Source organism: Bombina bombina, chromosome 1 (genome assembly GCF_027579735.1).
Source record: "Bombina bombina isolate aBomBom1 chromosome 1, aBomBom1.pri, whole genome shotgun sequence".
Classification (NCBI taxonomy): domain Eukaryota; kingdom Metazoa; phylum Chordata; class Amphibia; order Anura; family Bombinatoridae; genus Bombina; species Bombina bombina.
Window position 1 is genome coordinate 230,601,812 of NC_069499.1, and position 19,306 is coordinate 230,621,117.

The 19,306-nt window shown below is 43.0% G+C and overlaps 1 protein-coding gene across 1 annotated transcript in view; it reads right to left on the minus strand.

The window, feature by feature from the left end:
- PACS2 (phosphofurin acidic cluster sorting protein 2) overlaps nucleotides 1-19,306 on the minus strand; it is a 657,507-nt gene that overhangs the window by 17,363 nt on the left and 620,838 nt on the right. The window contains exon 21 of the mRNA XM_053711716.1: nucleotides 3,968-4,010. Within this exon, the coding sequence (XP_053567691.1) occupies nucleotides 3,968-4,010 (43 nt within the window). The remainder of the gene's footprint in view (nucleotides 1-3,967; nucleotides 4,011-19,306) is intronic.

A 19,306-nucleotide genomic window follows, 5' to 3' on the forward strand; every position in this document is an offset into this window, starting at 1 on the left:
CAGATAGGTGGCAGGAGTGATCCTCTGCCCATTTTATTATTTTGGTCACTTCTTTCATCGCCAGGGAACTCCTTGTTCCCCCCTGATGATTGATATAAGCAACAGTCGTCATGTTGTCTGATTGGAATCTTATGAATCTGGCCTTTGCTAGTTGAGGCCAAGCCCTGAGAGCATTGAATATCGCTCTCAGTTCCAGAATGTTTATCGGGAGAAGAGACTCTTCCCGAGACCATAGTCCCTGAGCCTTCAGGGATTTCCAGACCGCGCCCCAGCCCACTAGACTGGCGTCGGTCTGCGGAAGCTCATTCCCTGGGACAGGTGGTCCAGGGTTAGCCACCAACGGAGTGAGTCTCTGGTCTTCTGATCTACTTGAATCACTGGAGACAAGTCTGTATAGTCCCCATTCCACTGTTTCAGCATGCACAGTTGTAATGGTCTTAGATGAATTCGCGCAAAAGGAACTATGTCCATTGCAGCAACCATCATTCCTACTACTTCCATGCACTGAGCTACGGAAGGACGAGGAATAGAATGAAGAACTTGACAAGCGTTTAGAAGTTTTGACTTTCTGACTGTCAGGAAAATCCTCATTTCTAAAGAATCTATTATTGTTCCCAAGAAGGGAACTCTTGTCGACGGAGACAGGGAACTTTTTTCTATGTTCACCTTCCATCCGTGAGATCTGAGAAAGGCTAGAACGATGTCTGTGTGAGCCTTTGCCTTTGAAAGAGACGACGCTTGTATTAGAATGTCGTCCAAGTACGGTACTACTGCAATGCCCCTTGGTCTTAGAACCGCTAGAAGGGATCCCAGTACCTTTGTGAAAATCCTTGGAGCAGTGGCTAACCCTAATGGGAGGGCCACAAACTGGTAATGTTTGTCCAGAAAGGCAAACCTTAGGAACTGATGATGTTCTTTGTGGATAGGAATATGTAGATACGCATCCTTTAGATCCACGGTAGTCATAAATTGACCTTCCTGGATAGTGGGTAGAATCGTTCGAATGGTTTCCATTTTGAACGATGGTACTCTGAGAAATTTGTTTAGGATCTTTAAATCCAGAATTGGTCTGAAAGTTCCCTCTTTTTTGGGAACTACAAACAGATTTGAGTAAAATCCCATTCCTTGTTCCGCCGTTGGAACTGGGTGTATCACTCCCATCTTTAACAGGTCTTCTACACAATGTAAGAATGCCTGTCTCTTTATTTGGTTTGAGGATAAGTGAGACATGTGAAACCTTCCCCTTGGGGGTAGTTCCTTGAATTCCAGAAGATAACCCTGAGAAACTATTTCTAGTGTCCAGGGATCCTGAACATCTCTTGCCCAAGCCTGAGCAAAGAGAGAGAGTCTGCCCCCTACTAGATCCGGTCCCGGATCGGGGGCTACTCCTTCATGCTGTTTTGTCAGCAGCAGCAGGCTTCTTGGCCTGCTTACCCTTGTTCCAGCCTTGCATCGGTTTCCAGGCTGGTTTGGATTGAGAGGCATTACCCTCTTGTTTAGAGGATGCAGAGTTAGAGGCCGGTCCGTTCCTGAAATTGCGAAAGGAACGAAAATTAGACTTATTCTTGGCTTTGAAAGGCCTATCTTGTGGGAGGGCATGGCCCTTTCCCCCAGTGATGTCTGAAATAATCTCTCAATTCTGGCCCAAAGAGAGTCTTACCCTTAAAGGGGATATTAAGAAATTTTGTCTTGGAAGATACATCCGCTGACCAAGACTTTAGCCAAAGCGCTCTGCGCGCCACAATTGCAAACCCTGAATTTTTCGCCGCTAATCTAGCTAGTTGTAAAGTGGCATCTAAAATAAAAGAATTAGCCAACTTGAGTGCGTGAACTCTGTCCATAACCTCCTCATACGGAGTCTCTCTACTGAGCGACTTTTCTAGTTCCTCGAACCAGAACCACGCTGCTGTAGTGACAGGAACAATGCACGAAATGGGTTGCAGGAGGTAACCTTGCTGTACAAAAATCTTTTTAAGCAAACCCTCCAATTTTTTATCCATAGGATCTTTGAAAGCACAATTATCCTCGATAGGAATAGTAGTGCGCTTGTTTAAAGTAGAAACTGCCCCCTCGACCTTAGGGACTGTCTGCCATAAGTCCTTTCTGGGGTCGACCATAGGAAATAATTTCTTAAATATAGGAGGGAGGACAAAAGGTATGCCGGGCTTCTCCCACTCCTTATTCACTATATCCGCCACCCGCTTGGGTATAGGAAAAGCGTCAGGGTGCACCGGAACCTCTAGGAACTTGTCCATCTTGCATAATTTTTCTGGAATGACCAGGTTGTCACAATCATCCAGAGTAGATAACACCTCCTTAAGCAGTGCGCGGAGATGCTCTAATTTAAATGTCACAAAATCAGGTTCTGCTTGTTGAGAAATTTTACCTGAATCTGAAATTTCCCCATCCGACAAAACCTCCCTCATGACCCCTTCAGATTGGTGTGAGGGTATGACAGAGCAATTATCAACAGCGCCCTCCTGCTCTACAGTGTTTAAAACAGAGCAATCACGCTTTCTCTGATATGCAGGCATTTTGGATAAAATATTTGCTATGGAGTTATCCATTACTGCCGTTAATTGTTGCATAGTAATAAGCATTGGCGCGCTAGAAGTACTAGGGGCCTCCTGCGTGGGCAAAACTGGTGTAGACACAGAAGGAGGAGATGTAGAACTATGTCTACTCCCCTCATCTGATGAATCATCTTGGGCAACTTTACTATCTGTGGCAATACTGTCCTTACTTTGTTTGGACGCTATGGCACAATTATCACACAATTTTGAAGGGGGACACACATTGATCTTCAAACATATAGAACATAGCTTATCTGAAGGTGCAGACATGTTAAACAGGCTTAAACTTGTCAAAAAAGTACAAAAACCGTCTTAAAACAAAACCGTTACTGTTTCTTTAAATTTTAAACAGTGCACACTTTATTACTGAATATGTGAAAAAGTATGAAGGAATTGTTCAAAATTTACCAAATTTTCACCACAGTGTCTTAAAGCATTCAAAGTATTGCACACCAATTTTCAGAGCTTTAACCCTTAAAATAAAGAAACCGGAGCCGGTTACAGTTTTAACCCCTCTACAGTCCCAGCTACAGCCTTTGCTGCGACTTTACCAAACCCAGGGGGGAATACGATACCAGATGAAGCCTTCTAGGAACTTTTCCAACTACTTTCAGATCCTCACACATGCATCTGCATGTCTTGCTCTCAAAAGTAACTGCGCATTAATGGCGCGAAAATGAGGCTCAGCCTACAACTGGGAAGGCCCTTCCTGACTGGAAAGGTGTCTAACACAGTGCCTGACGATAAAAAAACGTTCCCCAAGCTTATAAGTGTGAATTACAAGCATAAACATGTATAAAATGCCCAAATAAAGCAATCGATTTTGCCCATAAAAGTGTCTACCAGTTTTATAGCCCATATTAAGCCCTTTATTCTGTTTGAGACTAAGAAAATGGCTTACCGGTCCCCATGAGGGGAAATGACAGCCTTCCAGCATTACACAGTCTTGTTAGAAATATGGCTAGTCATACCTTAAGCAGAAAAGTCTGCTGTTTCCCCCAACTGAAGTTACTTCATCTCAACAGTCCTATGTGGAAACAGCAAACTATTTTAGTTACTGTCTGCTAAAATCATCTTCCTCTCACAAACAGAACTCTTCATCTTTTTCTGTTTCAGAGTAAATAGTACATACCAGCACTATTTTAAAATAACAAACTCTTGATAGAAGAATTAAAAAACTACAACTAAACACCACATACTCTTAACCATCTCCGAGGAGATGTTGCCTGTGCAACGGCAAAGAGAATGACTGGGGTGGGCGGAGCCTAGGAGGGACTATATGGACAGCTTTGCTGGGACTCTTTGCCATTTCCTGTTGGGGAAGAGATATTCCCCACAAGGATGACGCAATGTTGGAGAAATGACAATTTTTGGAGCAAATATGGATAACGCACCTGAGGTTGCTGAGGACTGTTCAACAATACCAACTTTCACTACCTGCCAACGGAAAGATAAAAAAAACTGCGTAAGTCATTTAAAAAAAAAATCTAATGAAAATATACAAATCTACATGAAAACTAAAAAGATTTGATGCTTATTTCAACTGTCAAAGTATCACTGCTAGACCACAAGGGTGCACAAATGAAGCAACAAGCAAACAAGTTCATTTTACTTTATAGTCCGTATAAGCTAAAATTAGCTATTACATTCTTTCCTTGTTAGTTGCACGAATGATCATTGAATAATTTTATGTTAAATTATGCAATTCATTTAATTTTGCTGCAGGTGTGCAAACAGATCAGTAATGGAATGCAGTGCAAAATAGAATTTAAAATAGAGGGACCCATGACTAGAGGGAGGCACAGAATAACCTCAGTACTATGCGACTAAAAACATAATTTATGCTTACCTGATAAATTTATTTCTCTTGTAGTGTAGCCAGTCCACGGATCATCCATTACTTGTGGGATATTCTCCTCCTTCCCAACAGGAAGTTGCAAGAGGTTCACCCACAGCAGAGCTGCTATATAGCTCCTCCCCTCATTGCCATATCCAGTCATTCGACCGAAAAAAACCGAGAAAGGAGAAACCATAGGGTGCAGTGGTGACTGAAGTTTAATTAAAATTTAGACCTGCCTTAAAAGGACAGGGCGGGCCGTGGACTGGATACACTACAAGAGAAATAAATTTATCAGGTAAGCATAAATTATGTTTTCTCTTGTTAAGTGTATCCAGTCCACGGATCATCGATTACTTGTGGGATACCAATACCAAAGCTAAAGTACACGGATGATGGGAGGGACAAGGCAGGAACTTAAACGGAAGGAACCACTGCCTGTAGAACCTTTCTCCCAAAAACAGCCTCCGAAGAAGCAAAAGTATCAAATTTCTAAAATTTTGAAAAGGTATGAAGCGAACACCAAGTCGCAGCCTTGCAAATCTGTTCAACAGAGGCCTCATTTTTAAAGGCCCAGGTGGAAGCCACAGCTCTAGTAGAATGAGCTGTAATTCTTTCAGGGGGCTGCTGTCCAGCAGTCTCATATGCTAAACGGATTATACTCCAAAGCCAAAAGGAAAGAGGTTGCCGAGGCCTTTTGACCTCTCCTCTGTCCAGAGTAAACAACAAACAGGTTAGATGTTTGACGAAAATCTTTAGTAGCCTGCAAGTAAAACTTCAATGCACGGACTACGTCTAGATTATGCAAAAGACGTTCCTTCTTTGAAGAAGGATTAGGGCATAATGACGGAACAACAATCTCTTGATTGATATTCTTGTTAGAAACCACCTTAGGTAAAAACCCAGGTTTTGTACGCAGAACTACTTTATCTGAATGAAAGATCAGATAAGGAGAATCACAATGTAAGGCAGATAACTCCGAGACTCTTCGAGCCGAGGAAATAGCCATCAGAAAAAGAACTTTCCATGATAGAAGTTTGATATCAATAGAATGAAGGGGTTCAAACGGAACCCCTTGAAGAAATTTAAGAACCAAGTTTAAGCTCCATGGGGGAGCAACAGGTTTAAACACAGGCTTAATTCTAACTAAAGCCTGACAAAATGCCTGAACGTCTGGAACTTCTACCAGACGCTTGTGTAAAAGAATAGACAGAGCAGAAATCTGTCCTTTTAAAGAACTAGCTGATAATCCTTTGTCCAAACCCTCTTGGAGGAAGGACAATATTCTAGGAATCCTAACCCTACTCCATGAGTAATTCTTGGATTCACACCAATGAAGATATTTATGCCATATCTTGTGGTAAATTTTCCTGGTGACAGGCTTTCGTGCCTATATTAAGGTATCAATTACTGACTCGGAGAAGCCACGCTTTGATAGGATCAAGCGTTCAATCTCCATGCAGTCAGTCTCAGAGAAAGTAGATTTGGATGATTGAAAGGACCTTGTATTAGAAGGTCTTGTCTCAGAGGCAGAGTCCATGGTGGAAAGGATGACATGTCCACTAGGTCTGCATACCAGGTCCTGCGTGGCCACGCAGGCACTATCAATATCACCGATGCTCTCTCCTGTTTGATTTTGGCAATCAGACGAGGGAGCAGAGGAAACGGTGGAAACACATAAGCCAGGTTGAAGAACCAAGGCGCTGCTAGAGCATCTATCAGTGCCGCTTCTGGGTCCCTGGACCTGGATCCGTAACAAGGAAGCTTGGCGTTCTGGCGAGACGCCATGAGATCCAGTTCTGGTTTGCCCCAACGGAGAACCAATTGAGCAAACACCTCCGGATGGAGTTCCCACTCCCCCGGATGAAAAGTCTGACGACTTAGAAAATCCGCCTCCCAGTTCTCTACCCCTGGGATATGGATCGCTGACAGGTGGCAAGAGTGAGTCTCTGCCCAGCGAATTATCTTGGAGACTTCTGACATCGCTAGGGAACTCCTGGTTCCCCCTTGATGGTTGATGTAAGCCACAGTCGTGATGTTGTCCGACTAAAATCTGATGAACCTCAGTGTTGCTAACTGAGGCCAAGCTAGAAGAGCATTGAATATTGCTCTTAACTCCAGAATATTTATTGGGAGGAGTTTCTCCTCCTGAGTCCATGAACCCTGAGACTTCAGGGAGTTCCAGACTGCACCCCAACCTAGAAGGCTGGCGTCTGTTGTTACAATGGTCCAATCTGGCCTGCGAAAGGTCATACCTTTGGACAGATGGACTCGAGATAACCACCAGAGAAGAGAATCTCTGGTTTCCTGATCCAGATTTAGTAGAGGGGACAAATCTGTGTAATCCCCATTCCACTGACTGAGCATGCATAATTGCAGCGGTCTGAGATGCAAATGGCGCTATGTCCATCGCCGCTACCATTAAGCCGATTACTTCCATGCACTGAGCCACCGTGGGGCGCGGAATGGAGTGAAGAACACATTTAGAAGTTTTTATAACCTGGACTCCGTCGGGTAAATTTTCATTTCTATAGAATCTATCAGAGTCCCTAGGAAGGAAACCCTTGTGAGAGGAGATAGAGAACTCTTTTCTTCGTTCACTTTCCACCCATTCGACCTCAGAAATGCCAGAACTATCTCTGTATGAGACTTGGCAAGTTGGAAGCTTGACGCCTGTATCAGGATGTCGTCTAGGTAAGGAGCCACCGCTATGCCTCGCGGTCTTAGAACCGCCAGAAGTGAGCCCAGAACCTTTGTAAAAATTCTTGGGGCTGTAGCCAACCCGAATGGAAGAGCTACAAACTGGTAATGCCTGTCTAGAAAGGCAAACCTCAGGAACCGATGATGATTCATGTGAATGGGAATGTGAAGGTAGGCATCCTTTAAGTCCACTGTGGTCATGTACTAACCCTCTTGGATCATGGGTAAAATGGTTCGAATAGTTTCCATCTTGAATGATGGAACTCTGAGGAATTTGTTTAGGATCTTTAAATCCAAAATTGGTCTGAAGGTTCCCTCTTTTTTGGGGACCACAAACAGATTTGAATAAAACCCCTGTCCTTGTTCCGTCCGCGGAACTGGATGGATCACTCCCATTACCAGGAGGTCTTGCACGCAGCTTAGGAATGCCTCTTTTTTTTATCTGGTTTGCAGATAATCTTGAAAGGTGAAATCTCCCTTGTGGGGGAGAAGCTTTGAAGTCCAGAAGATATCCCTGAGATATGATCTCCAACGCCCAGGGATCCTGAACATCTCTTGTCCACGCCTGGGCGAAGAGAGAGAGTCTGCCCCCTACTAGATCCGTTATTGGATAGGGGGCCGCTCCTTCATGCTGTCTTGGAGGCAGCAGCAGGCTTTCTGGCCTGCTTGCCCTTGTTCCAGGACTGGGTAGGTTTCCAGGCCTGCTTAGATTGAGCAAAAGTTCCCTCTTGTTTTGAAGTAGAGGGAGCTGATCCTGCACCTGCCTTGAAATTTCGAAAGGCACGAAAATTATACTGTTTGGTCCTTGATTTGGCCCTGTCCTGAGGAAGGGTATGACCCTTACCTCCAGTAATGTCAGCAATAATTTCTTTCAAACCAGGCCCGAATAAGGTCTGCCCCTTGAAAGGAATGTTGAGTAATTTAGACTTTGAAGTCACATCAAGTGACCAGGATTTAAGCCATAGCGCCCTGCGCGCCTGGATGGCGAATCCGGAATTCATAGCCGATGTTTTGTCAAATGAACAATGGCATCAGAAACAAATGAGTTAGCTAGCTTAAGTGTTCTAAGCTTGTCAATAATTTCAGTCAATGGAGCTGTATGGATGGCCTCTTCCAGGGCCTCAAACCAGAACGCCGACGCAGCAGTGACAGACCCAATGCATGCAAGGGGCTGTAAAATAAAACCTTGTTGAATAAACATTTTCTTAAGGTAACCCTCTAATTTTTTATCCATTGGATCTGAAAAAGCACAACTGTCCTCAACCGGGATAGTGGTACGCTTTGCTAAAGTAGAAACTGCTCCCTCCACCTTAGGGACTGTCTGCCATAAGTCCCGTGTAGTGGCATCTATTGGAAACATTTTTCTAAATATAGGAGGTGGGGAAAAGGGCACACCGGGTTTATCCCACTCCTTACTAATGATTTCTGTAAGCCTTTTAGGTATTGGAAAAACATAATTTATGCTTACCTGATAAATTCCTTTCTTCTGTTGTGTGATCAGTCCACGGGTCATCATTACTTCTGGGATATAACTCCTCCCCAACAGGAAATGCAAGAGGATTCACCCAGCAGAGCTGCATATAGCTCCTCCCCTCTACGTCAGTCCCAGTCATTCGACCAAGAATCAACGAGAAAGGAGTAACCAAGGGTGAAGTGGTGACTGGAGTATAATTTAAAAGATATTTACCTGCCTTAAAACAGGGCGGGCCGTGGACTGATCACACAACAGAAGAAAGGAATTTATCAGGTAAGCATAAATTATGTTTTCTTCTGTTATGTGTGATCAGTCCACGGGTCATCATTACTTCTGGGATACCAATACCAAAGCAAAAGTACACGGATGACGGGAGGGATAGGCAGGCTCATTATACAGAAGGAACCACTGCCTGAAGAACCTTTCTCCCAAAAATAGCCTCCGAAGAAGCAAAAGTGTCAAATTTGTAAAATTTGGAAAAAGTATGAAGCGAAAACCAAGTTGCAGCCTTGCAAATCTGTTCAACAGAGGCCTCATTCTTAAAGGCCCAAGTGGAAGCCACAGCTCTAGTGGAGTGAGCTGTAATTCTTTCAGGAGGCTGCTGTCCAGCAGTCTCATAGGCTAAACGTATTATGCTACGAAGCCAAAAAGAGAGAGAGGTAGCAGAAGCTTTTTGACCTCTCCTCTGTCCAGAGTAAACGACAAACAAGGAAGAAGTTTGGCGAAAATCCTTAGTTGCCTGCAAGTAGAACTTGAGGGCACGAACTACATCCAGATTGTGTAAAAGACGTTCCTTCTTTGAAGAAGGATTTGGACACAAGGATGGGACAACAATCTCTTGATTGATGTTCCTGTTAGTGACTACCTTAGGTAAGAACCCAGGTTTAGTACGCAGAACTACCTTGTCTGAGTGAAAAATCAGATAAGGGGAATCACAATGTAAGGCTGATAACTCAGAGACTCTTCGAGCCGAGGAAATAGCCATTAAAAACAGAACTTTCCAAGATAACATTTTTATATCAATGGAATGAAGGGGTTCAAACGGAACACCCTGTAAAACGTTAAGAACTAAGTTTAAACTCCATGGTGGAGCAACAGCTTTAAACACAGGCTTGATCCTAGCTAAAGCCTGACAAAAGGACTGGACGTCTGGATTTTCTGACAGACGTCTGTGTAACAAGATGGACAGAGCTGAAATCTGTCCCTTTAATGAACTAGCTGATAAACCCTTTTCTAAACCTTCTTGTAGAAAAGACAATATCCTAGCGATCCTAACCTTACTCCAGGAGTAACCTTTGGATTCGCACCAGTATAGGTATTTCCGCCATATTTTATGGTAAATCCTTCTGGTAACAGGCTTCCTAGCCTGAATCAGGGTATCAATAACCGACTCAGAAAAACCACGTTTTGATAAAATCAAGCGTTCAATTTCCAAGCAGTCAGCTTCAGAGAAGTTAGATTTTGATGTTTGAATGGACCCTGTATCAGAAGGTCCTGTCTTAGAGGTAGAGACCAAGGCGGACAGGATGACATGTCCACTAGATCTGCATACCAAGTCCTGCGTGGCCAAGCAGGTGCTATTAGAATTACTGATGCTCTCTCCTGTTTGATTTTGGCAATCAATCGAGGAAGCAGCGGGAAGGGTGGAAACACATAAGCCATCCTGAAGTTCCAAGGTGCTGTTAAAGCATCTATCAGAACTGCTCCCGGATCCCTGGATCTGGACCCGTAGCGAGGAAGTTTGGCGTTCTGGCGAGACGCCATGAGATCTATCTCTGGTTTGCCCCAACGTCGAAGTATTTGGGCAAAGACCTCCGGATGAAGTTCCCACTCCCCCGGATGAAGAGTCTGGCGACTCAAGAAATCCGCCTCCCAGTTCTCCACTCCCGGGATGTGGATTGCTGACAGGTGGCAAGAGTGAGACTCTGCCCAGCGAATTATCTTTGATACTTCCATCATTGCTAGGGAGCTTCTTGTCCCTCCCTGATGGTTGATGTAAGCTACAGTCGTGATGTTGTCCGACTGAAACCTGATGAACCCCCGAGTTATTAACTGGGGCCAAGCCAGAAGGGCATTGAGAACTGCTCTCAATTCCAGAATGTTTATTGGAAGGAGACTCTCCTCCTGATTCCATAGTCCCTGAGCCTTCAGAGAATTCCAGACAGCGCCCCAACCTAGTAGGCTGGCGTCTGTTGTTACAATTGTCCAGTCTGGCCTGCTGAATGGCATCCCCCTGGACAGGTGTGGCCGATAAAGCCACCATAGAAGAGAATTTCTGGTCTCTTGATTCAGATTCAGAGTAGGGGACAAATCTGAGTAATCCCCATTCCACTGACTTAGCATGCATAATTGCAGCGGTCTGAGGTGTAGGCGTGCAAAAGGTACTATGTCCATTGCCGCTACCATTAAGCCGATCACCTCCATGCATTGAGCTACTGACGGGTGTTGAATGGAATGAAGGACGCGGCATGCATTTTGAAGTTTTGTTAACCTGTCTTCTGTCAGGTAAATCTTCATTTCTACAGAATCTATAAGAGTCCCCAAGAATGGAACTCTTGTGAGAGGAAAGAGAGAACTCTTCTTTTCGTTCACTTTCCATCCATGCGACCTTAGAAATGCCAGAACTAACTCTGTATGAGACTTGGCAGTTTGAAAGCTTGAAGCTTGTATTAGAATGTCGTCTAGGTACGGAGCTACCGAAATCCCTCGCGGTCTTAGTACCGCTAGAAGGGCACCCAGAACCTTTGTGAAGATTCTTGGAGCCGTAGCCAATCCGAATGGAAGAGCTACAAACTGGTAGTGCCTGTCTAAGAAGGCAAACCTTAGATACCGGTGATGATCTTTGTGGATCGGTATGTGAAGGTAAGCATCCTTTAAATCCACTGTGGTCATGTACTGACCCTCTTGGATCATGGGTAAGATTGTCCGAATAGTTTCCATTTTGAACGATGGAACTCTTAGGAATTTGTTTAGAGTCTTTAAATCTAAGATTGGCCTGAAAGTTCCCTCTTTTTTGGGAACCACAAACAGGTTTGAGTAGAACCCTTGTCCTTGTTCCGACCACGGAACCGGATGGATCACTCCCATTGTTAACAGATCTTGTACGCAGCGTAGAAACGCTTCTTTCTTTATCTGGTTTGTTGACAACCTTGACAGATGAAATCTCCCTCTTGGGGGAGATAATTTGAAGTCTAGAAGGTATCCCTGAGATATGATCTCTAGTGCCCAGGGATCCTGAACATCTCTTGCCCAGGCCTGGGCGAAGAGAGAGAGTCTGCCCCCTACTAGATCCGGTCCCGGATCGGGGGCTCTCGGTTCATGCTGTCTTTGGGGCAGCAGCAGGTTTCCTGGCCTGCTTGCTTTTGTTCCAGGACTGGTTAGGCTTCCAGCCTTGCCTGTAACGAGCAACAGCTCCTTCCTGTTTTGGTGCAGTGGAGGTTGATGCTGCTCCTGTTTTGAAATTCCGAAAGGGACGAAAATTAGACTGTCTAGCCTTAGCTTTGGCCTTGTCTTGAGGTAGGGCGTGGCCCTTACCTCCCGTAATGTCAGCGATAATTTCTTTCAAACCGGGCCCGAATAAGGACTGCCCCTTGAAAGGTATATTAAGTAATTTGGACTTAGAAGTAACATCAGCTGACCAGGATTTTAGCCACAGTGCCCTGCGTGCCTGTATGGCGAATCCTGAGTTCTTAGCCGTAAGTTTGGTTAAATGTACTACGGCCTCCGAAATGAAAGAATTAGCTAGTTTAAGGACTCTAAGCCTGTCCGTAATGTCGTCTAGCGTAGAGGAACTAAGGTTCTCTTCAAGCGACTCAATCCAAAATGCTGCCGCAGCCGTAATCGGCGCGATACATGCAAGGGGTTGTAATATAAAACCTTGTTGAACAAACATTTTCTTAAGGTAACCCTCTAATTTTTTATCCATTGGATCTGAGAAAGCACAGCTATCCTCCACCGGGATAGTGGTACGCTTAGCTAAAGTAGAAACTGCTCCCTCCACCTTGGGGACCGTTTGCCATAAGTCCCGAGTGGTGGCGTCTATTGGAAACATCTTTCTAAATATTGGAGGGGGTGAGAACGGCACACCGGGTCTATCCCACTCCTTAGTAACAATTTCAGTTAGTCTCTTAGGTATAGGAAAAACGTCAGTACTCGCCGGTACCGCAAAGTATTTATCCAACCTACACAGTTTCTCTGGTATTGCAATGGTGTTACAATCGTTGAGAGCTGCTAAGACCTCCCCTAGTAGTACACGGAGGTTCTCCAATTTAAATTTAAAATTTGAAATATCTGAGTCCAATCTGTTTGGATCAGAACCGTCACCCACAGAATGAAGCTCTCCGTCCTCATGCTCTGCGAGCTGTGACGCAGTATCAGACATGGCCCTAGCATTGTCAGCGCACTCTGTTCTCACCCCAGAGTGATCACGCTTGCCTCTTAGTTCTGGTAATTTAGACAAAACTTCAGTCATAACAGTAGCCATATCTTGTAATGTTATCTGTAATGGCCGCCCAGATGTACTAGGCGCCAAAATATCACGCACCTCCCGGGCGGGAGATGCAGGTACTGTCGCGTGAGGCGAGTTAGTCGGCATAACTCTCCCCTCGCTGTTCGGTGAAATTTGTTCACATTGTACAGATTGACTTTTATTTAAAGTAGCATCAATACAGTTAGTACATAAATTTCTATTGGGCTCCACCTTGGCATTGGAACAAATGACACAGATATCTTCCTCTGAGTCAGACATGTTTAACACACTAGCAAAAAAACTTACAACTTGGTTATAATCTTTTTTAGCAAAAAAACGCACTGTGCCTCAAAGAGGTACTAACGATTAAATGACAGTTGAAATAATGAACTGAAAAAACAGTTATAGCATCAAACTTTAAAACAACACAACTTTTAGCAAAGGTTTGTTCCCATTAGTAAAAAACAACACTAATTAAATTTGTACATAAGAAAACAAAACAACGTTTTTTATTCACAGTCACTATAAGAATTCTCACAGCTCTGCTGAGAGAATTTACCTCCCTTCAAAGAAGTTTGAAGACCCCTGAGATCTGTCAGAGATGAACCGGATCATGCAGGAAATATAAAAGTAGCTGACTGGAATTTTTTGATGCGTAGCAAAGAGCGCCAAAAACGGCCCCTCCCTCTCCCACACAGCAGTGAAGAGAAACGAAACTGTCACAATTAAAGCAAAAAACTGCCAAGTGGAAAATAATGCCCAAATATTTATTCACACAGTACCTCAGCAATGTAAACGATTCTACATTCCAGCAAAAACGTTTAACATGAGAATAGTTATTAAAAGGATTAGTGACCTTTAACACAGTAGTTCCGGTGAAATACCATCCCCAGAATACTGAAGTGTATACATACATGTCATTTTAACGGTATGGCAGGCTTTTCTCATCAATTCCATTCAGAAAATAAAAACTGCCACATACCTCAATGCAGATTCATCTGCCCGCTGTCCCCTGATCTGAAGCCTTTACCTCCCTCAGATGGTCGAGAACAGCAATATGATCTTAACGACTCCGGTTAAAATCATAGTAAAAAATCTCTGTCAGATTCTTCCTCAAACTCTGCCAGAGAAGTAATAACACGCTCCGGTGCTATTTTAAAATAACAAACTTTTGATTGAAGTCATAAAAACTAAGTATAATCACCATAGTCCTCTCACACATCCTATCTAGTCGTTGGGTGCAAGAGAATGACTGGGACTGACGTAGAGGGGAGGAGCTATATGCAGCTCTGCTGGGTGAATCCTCTTGCATTTCCTGTTGGGGAGGAGTTATATCCCAGAAGTAATGATGACCCGTGGACTGATCACACATAACAGAAGAAATCATCAGTACTCACCGGCACTGCATGGTATTTATCCAACCTACACAATTTCTCTGGCACTGCAATTGTGTCACAGTCATTCAGAGCAGCTAATACCTCCCCAAGCAATACACGGAGGTTCTCAAGCTTAAATTTAAAAATTAGAAATCTCTGAATCAGGTCTCCCCGATTCAGAGACGTCACCCACAGACTGAAGCTCTCCGTCCTCAGGTTCTGCATATTGTGATGCAGTATAAGACATGGCTCTTACAGCATCTACGCGCTCTGTATCTTGTCTAACCCCAGAGCTATCGCGCTTGCCTCTCAATTCAGGCAATCTGGCTAATACCTGTGACAGGGTATTATTCATGATTGCAGCCATGTCCTGCAAAGTAATCGCTATTGGCATCCCTGATGTACTTGGCGCCATATTAGCGTGCGTCCCTCGAGCGGGAGTCGACAAACCCCTCTGGTGACAATTCTTTTATAGATAAAGACTGATTTTTACTGTTTAAGGTGAAATCAATACATTTAGTACACATTCTCCTATGGGGCTCCACCATGGCTTTTAAACATAATGAATAAGTAGTTTCCTCTGTGTCAGACATGTTTGTACAGACTAGCAATTTGACTAGCAAGCTTGGAAAACACTTTAAACCAAGTTAACAAGCAATATAAAAAACGTTACTGTGCCTTTAAGAGAAACAAAAACGTTTTTAAAACAGTCACAACAACTGCCACAGATCTACTGTGGTTGTTACCCTCCTCAAACACGACTTTTGAAGCCTTTTGAGCCCTTCAGAGATGTCCTGTATCATGCAGAAGGAAGCTGAGTGTCTCTGTCTGTAATTTTAACTGCGCAGAAAAGCGCTAAAATAGGCCCCTCCCACTCATATTACAACAGTGGAAAGCCTCAGGAAACTGTTTCTAGGCAAAAATCAAGCCAGCCATGTGGAGAAAAAACTAGGCCCCAATAAGTTTTGTCACCAAACATATATAAAAACGATTAACATGCCAGCAAACGTTTTATATTACACTTTTATAAGAGTATGTATCTCTGTTAATAAGCCTGATACCAGTCGCTATTAAATCACTGCATTTAGGCTTAACTTACATTAATCCGGTATCAGCAGCATTTTTCTAGCAAATTCCATCCCTAGAAATATGTTAACTGCACATACCTTATTGCAGGGAAACCTGCACGCCATTCCCCCTCTGAAGTTACCTCACTCCTCAGAATATGTGAGAACGGCAATGGATCTTAGTTACTTCTGCTAAGATCATAGAAATCACAGGCAGATTCTTCTTCTAATGCTGCCTTTGATAAAACAGTACACTCCGGTACCATTTAAAAATAAACTTTTGATTGAAGTTAAGAAACTAACTATAATACACCACACTCCTCTTACTACGTCCATCTTTGTTGAGAGTTGCAAGAGAATGACTGGATATGGCAGTGAGGGGAGTAGCTATATAGCAGCTCTGCTGTGGGTGATCCTCTTGCAACTTCCTGTTGGGAAGGAGAATATCCCACAAGTAATGGATGATCCGTGGACTGGATACACTTTACAAGAGAAATGTACTTTACTTTGGTGTCCCTTTAATTTTTTTCATATTGCCGTTTGAGAAAAATACACAAGGTTATCTTCCCCCCCACCCCTCTGTTTGGCAACATTGGCTTCTCTACTCTCAACCTGAAAAAAAAAAAAAAAAAAAAAAGTGAGGTTGATATAGGAAGAGGCTAGCATCTGTATGTATGAGGTCTTGTCAGGGGTGACTACAGTGTTATGGGTACAATCTCTGAAGTGGGATATCTTTACGTATAAAGATTCCCACCCCATTTTTCTTTGTAGAGCCAGATGAGAATAGACAATTGGATAAGAAAGGGTAAACAACTTAGGTTCTATCCCCTTTTTTAAAACGGTTTCTTGTAAAAGGACAATTTTATCTTTTAGTCTATTAAATTCCCTTATTACAAAAGAGCGCTTTTCAGTTTTTTTTTTTTTAACCCTTTAGCATTGATAGTAAGGAGGGTAAGAATTTGAGAGGATGGCCACCCTGACATAATGGAGATAGAGAGAAAAAAAAAAGGGGGGGGGGGAGGGGATAAAAGGTAAGACTGAACGTAAATAAGTATCAGAGCAAAAGTTTAAACATGAGGATTATTAGAAGAAAAAAAAAAGCTCAGGCAGAGCTATATTACTATTACTATATTAATATGATCCCCCTAAGCAAATAAGCTGAAGAGGGTAATGTAATATGCAATATCAATTACGTTAACTAATTTAAAAAAAAAAAAAATTATATAAAAAAAAACAATTTATGTAAGAACTTACCTGATAAATTCATTTCTTTCATATTGGCAAGAGTCCATGAGCTAGTGACGTATGGGATATACAATCCTACCAGGAGGGGGGCAAAGTTTCCCAAACCTCAAAATGCCTATAAATACACCCCTCACCACACCCACAATCCAGTTTAACGAATAGCCAGTAGTGGGGTGATAAAGAAATGAGTAAAAAGCATCAACAAAGGAATCTGGACTCTTGCCAATTTGAAAGAAATGAATTTATCAGGTAAGTTCTTACATAAATTATGTTTTCTTTCATGTAATTGGCAAGAGTCCATGAGCTAGTGACGTATGGGATATCAAATACCCAAGATGTGGAACTCCACGTAAGAGTCACTAGAGAGGGAGGGATAAAAATAAACAGCCATATGCTGAAAAATTAATCCACAACCCAAAATATAAGTTATTCTCATAGAGAAAAGAAAAACTTAAAACATCAGCAGAAGAATCAAACTGAAACAGCTGCCTGAAGAACTCTTCTACCAAAGACTGGTTCTGAAAAATCAAAAACATCAAAACGGTAGAATTTAGTAAATGTATGCAAAGAGGACCAAGTTGCCGCTTTGCAAATCTGATCAACTGAAGCTTCATTCGATAAAAGCCCACGAAGTGGAGACTGATCTAGTAGAATGAGCTGTAATTCTCTGAGGCGGGGCCTGACCCGACTAAATAAGCTTGATGAATCAAAAGCTTTAACCAAGAGGCCAAGGAAATAGCAGAAGCCTTTTGACCTTTCCTAGAACCAGAGAATATAACAAATAGACTAGAAGTCTTTCTGAAATCTTTAGTAGCTTCAACATAATATTTCAAAGCTCTCACCACATCCAAAGAATGTAAGGCTTTTTCCAAAGAATTCTTAGGATTAGGACACAAGGAAGGGACAGCACTTTCTCTACTAATGTTGTTAGAATTCACAACCTTAGGAAAGAACTTAAATGAAGTCCGCAAAACCACCTTATCCTGATGAAAAATCAGAAAAGGAGATTCACAAGAAAGAGCAGAAAGTTCAGAAACTCTTCTAGCAGAAGAGATGGCCAAAAGGAACAACACTTTTCAAGAAAGTAGTTTAATGTCCAAAGAGTGCATAGGCTCAAATGGAGGAGCCTGTAATGCCCTCAAAACCAAATTAAGACTCCAAGGAGGAGAAATTGATTCAATGACAGGCTTAATATGAACTAAAGCCTGAACAAAACAGTGAATATCAGGAAGAGTAGCAATCTTTCTGTGAAATAAAACAGAAAGAGCAGAGATTTGTCCCTTCAAAGTACTTGCAGACAAACCTTTATCCAAACCATCCTGAAGAAACTGCAAAATTCTAGGAATTCTAAAAGAATGCCAAGAGAATTTATGAGAAGAACACCATGAAATGTATGTCTTCCAAACTCGATAATAAATCTTCCTAGAGACAGATTTACGAGCTTGTAACATAGTATTAATTACGGAGTCAGAGACACCTCTATGACTTAGCACTAAACGTTCAATTTCCATACCTTCCAATTTAATGATTTGAGATCCTGATGGAAAAACGGACCTTGAGACAGTAGGTCCGGCCTTAATGGAATTGGCCAAGGTTGGCAACTGGACATCGGAACAAGATCCGCATACCAAAACCTGTGGGGCCATGCTGGAGCCACCAGCAACACCAATGATTGTTCCATGATGATTTTGGAGATCACTCTTGGAAGAAGAACTAGAGGCGGGAAGATATAAGCAGGTTGATAACACCAAGGAAGTGTCAGCGCATCCCCTGCTTCCGCCGGAGAATCCCTGGACAGGTATCTGGGAAGTTTCTTGTTTAGATGAGAAGCCATCAGATCGATTTCTGGAAGACCCCACATCTGAACAATCTGAGAAAACACATCCGGATGGAGAGACCACTCCCCTGGATGTTAAGTCTGACGGCTGAGATAATCCGCCTCCCAATTGTCTACACCTGGGATATGAACCGCAGAAATTAGACAGGAGCTGGATTACGTCCAAACAAGTATCCAAGATACTTCTTTCATAGCTTGGGGACTGTGAGTCCCACCCTGATGATTGACATATGCCACTGTTGTGATATTGTCTGTCTGAAAACAAATGAATGGTTCTCTCTTCAACAGAGGCCAAAACTGAAGAGCTCTGAGAATTGCACGGAGTTCTAAAATATTGATTGATAATCTCGCCTCTTGTGATTTCCAAACCCCTTGTGCTGTCAGAGATCCCCAGACAGCTCCCCAACCTGAAAGACTCACATCTGTTGTGATCACAGTCCAGGTCGGCCGAACAAAGGAGGCCCCTTGAACTAAACGCTGGTGATTTAACCACCACGTCAGAGAGTGTCGAATATTGGGATTTAAGGATATTACTTGTGATATCTTTGTATAATCCCTGCACCATTGATTCAGCATACAAAGCTGGAGAGGTCTCATGTGAAAACAGGCAAAAGGAATCGCGTCCGATGCTGCAGTCATGAGGCCTAAAACTTCCATGCACATAGCCACTGAAGGGAATGACTGAGATTGAAGGTGCCGACATGCTGCAACCAATTTCAAACATCTCTG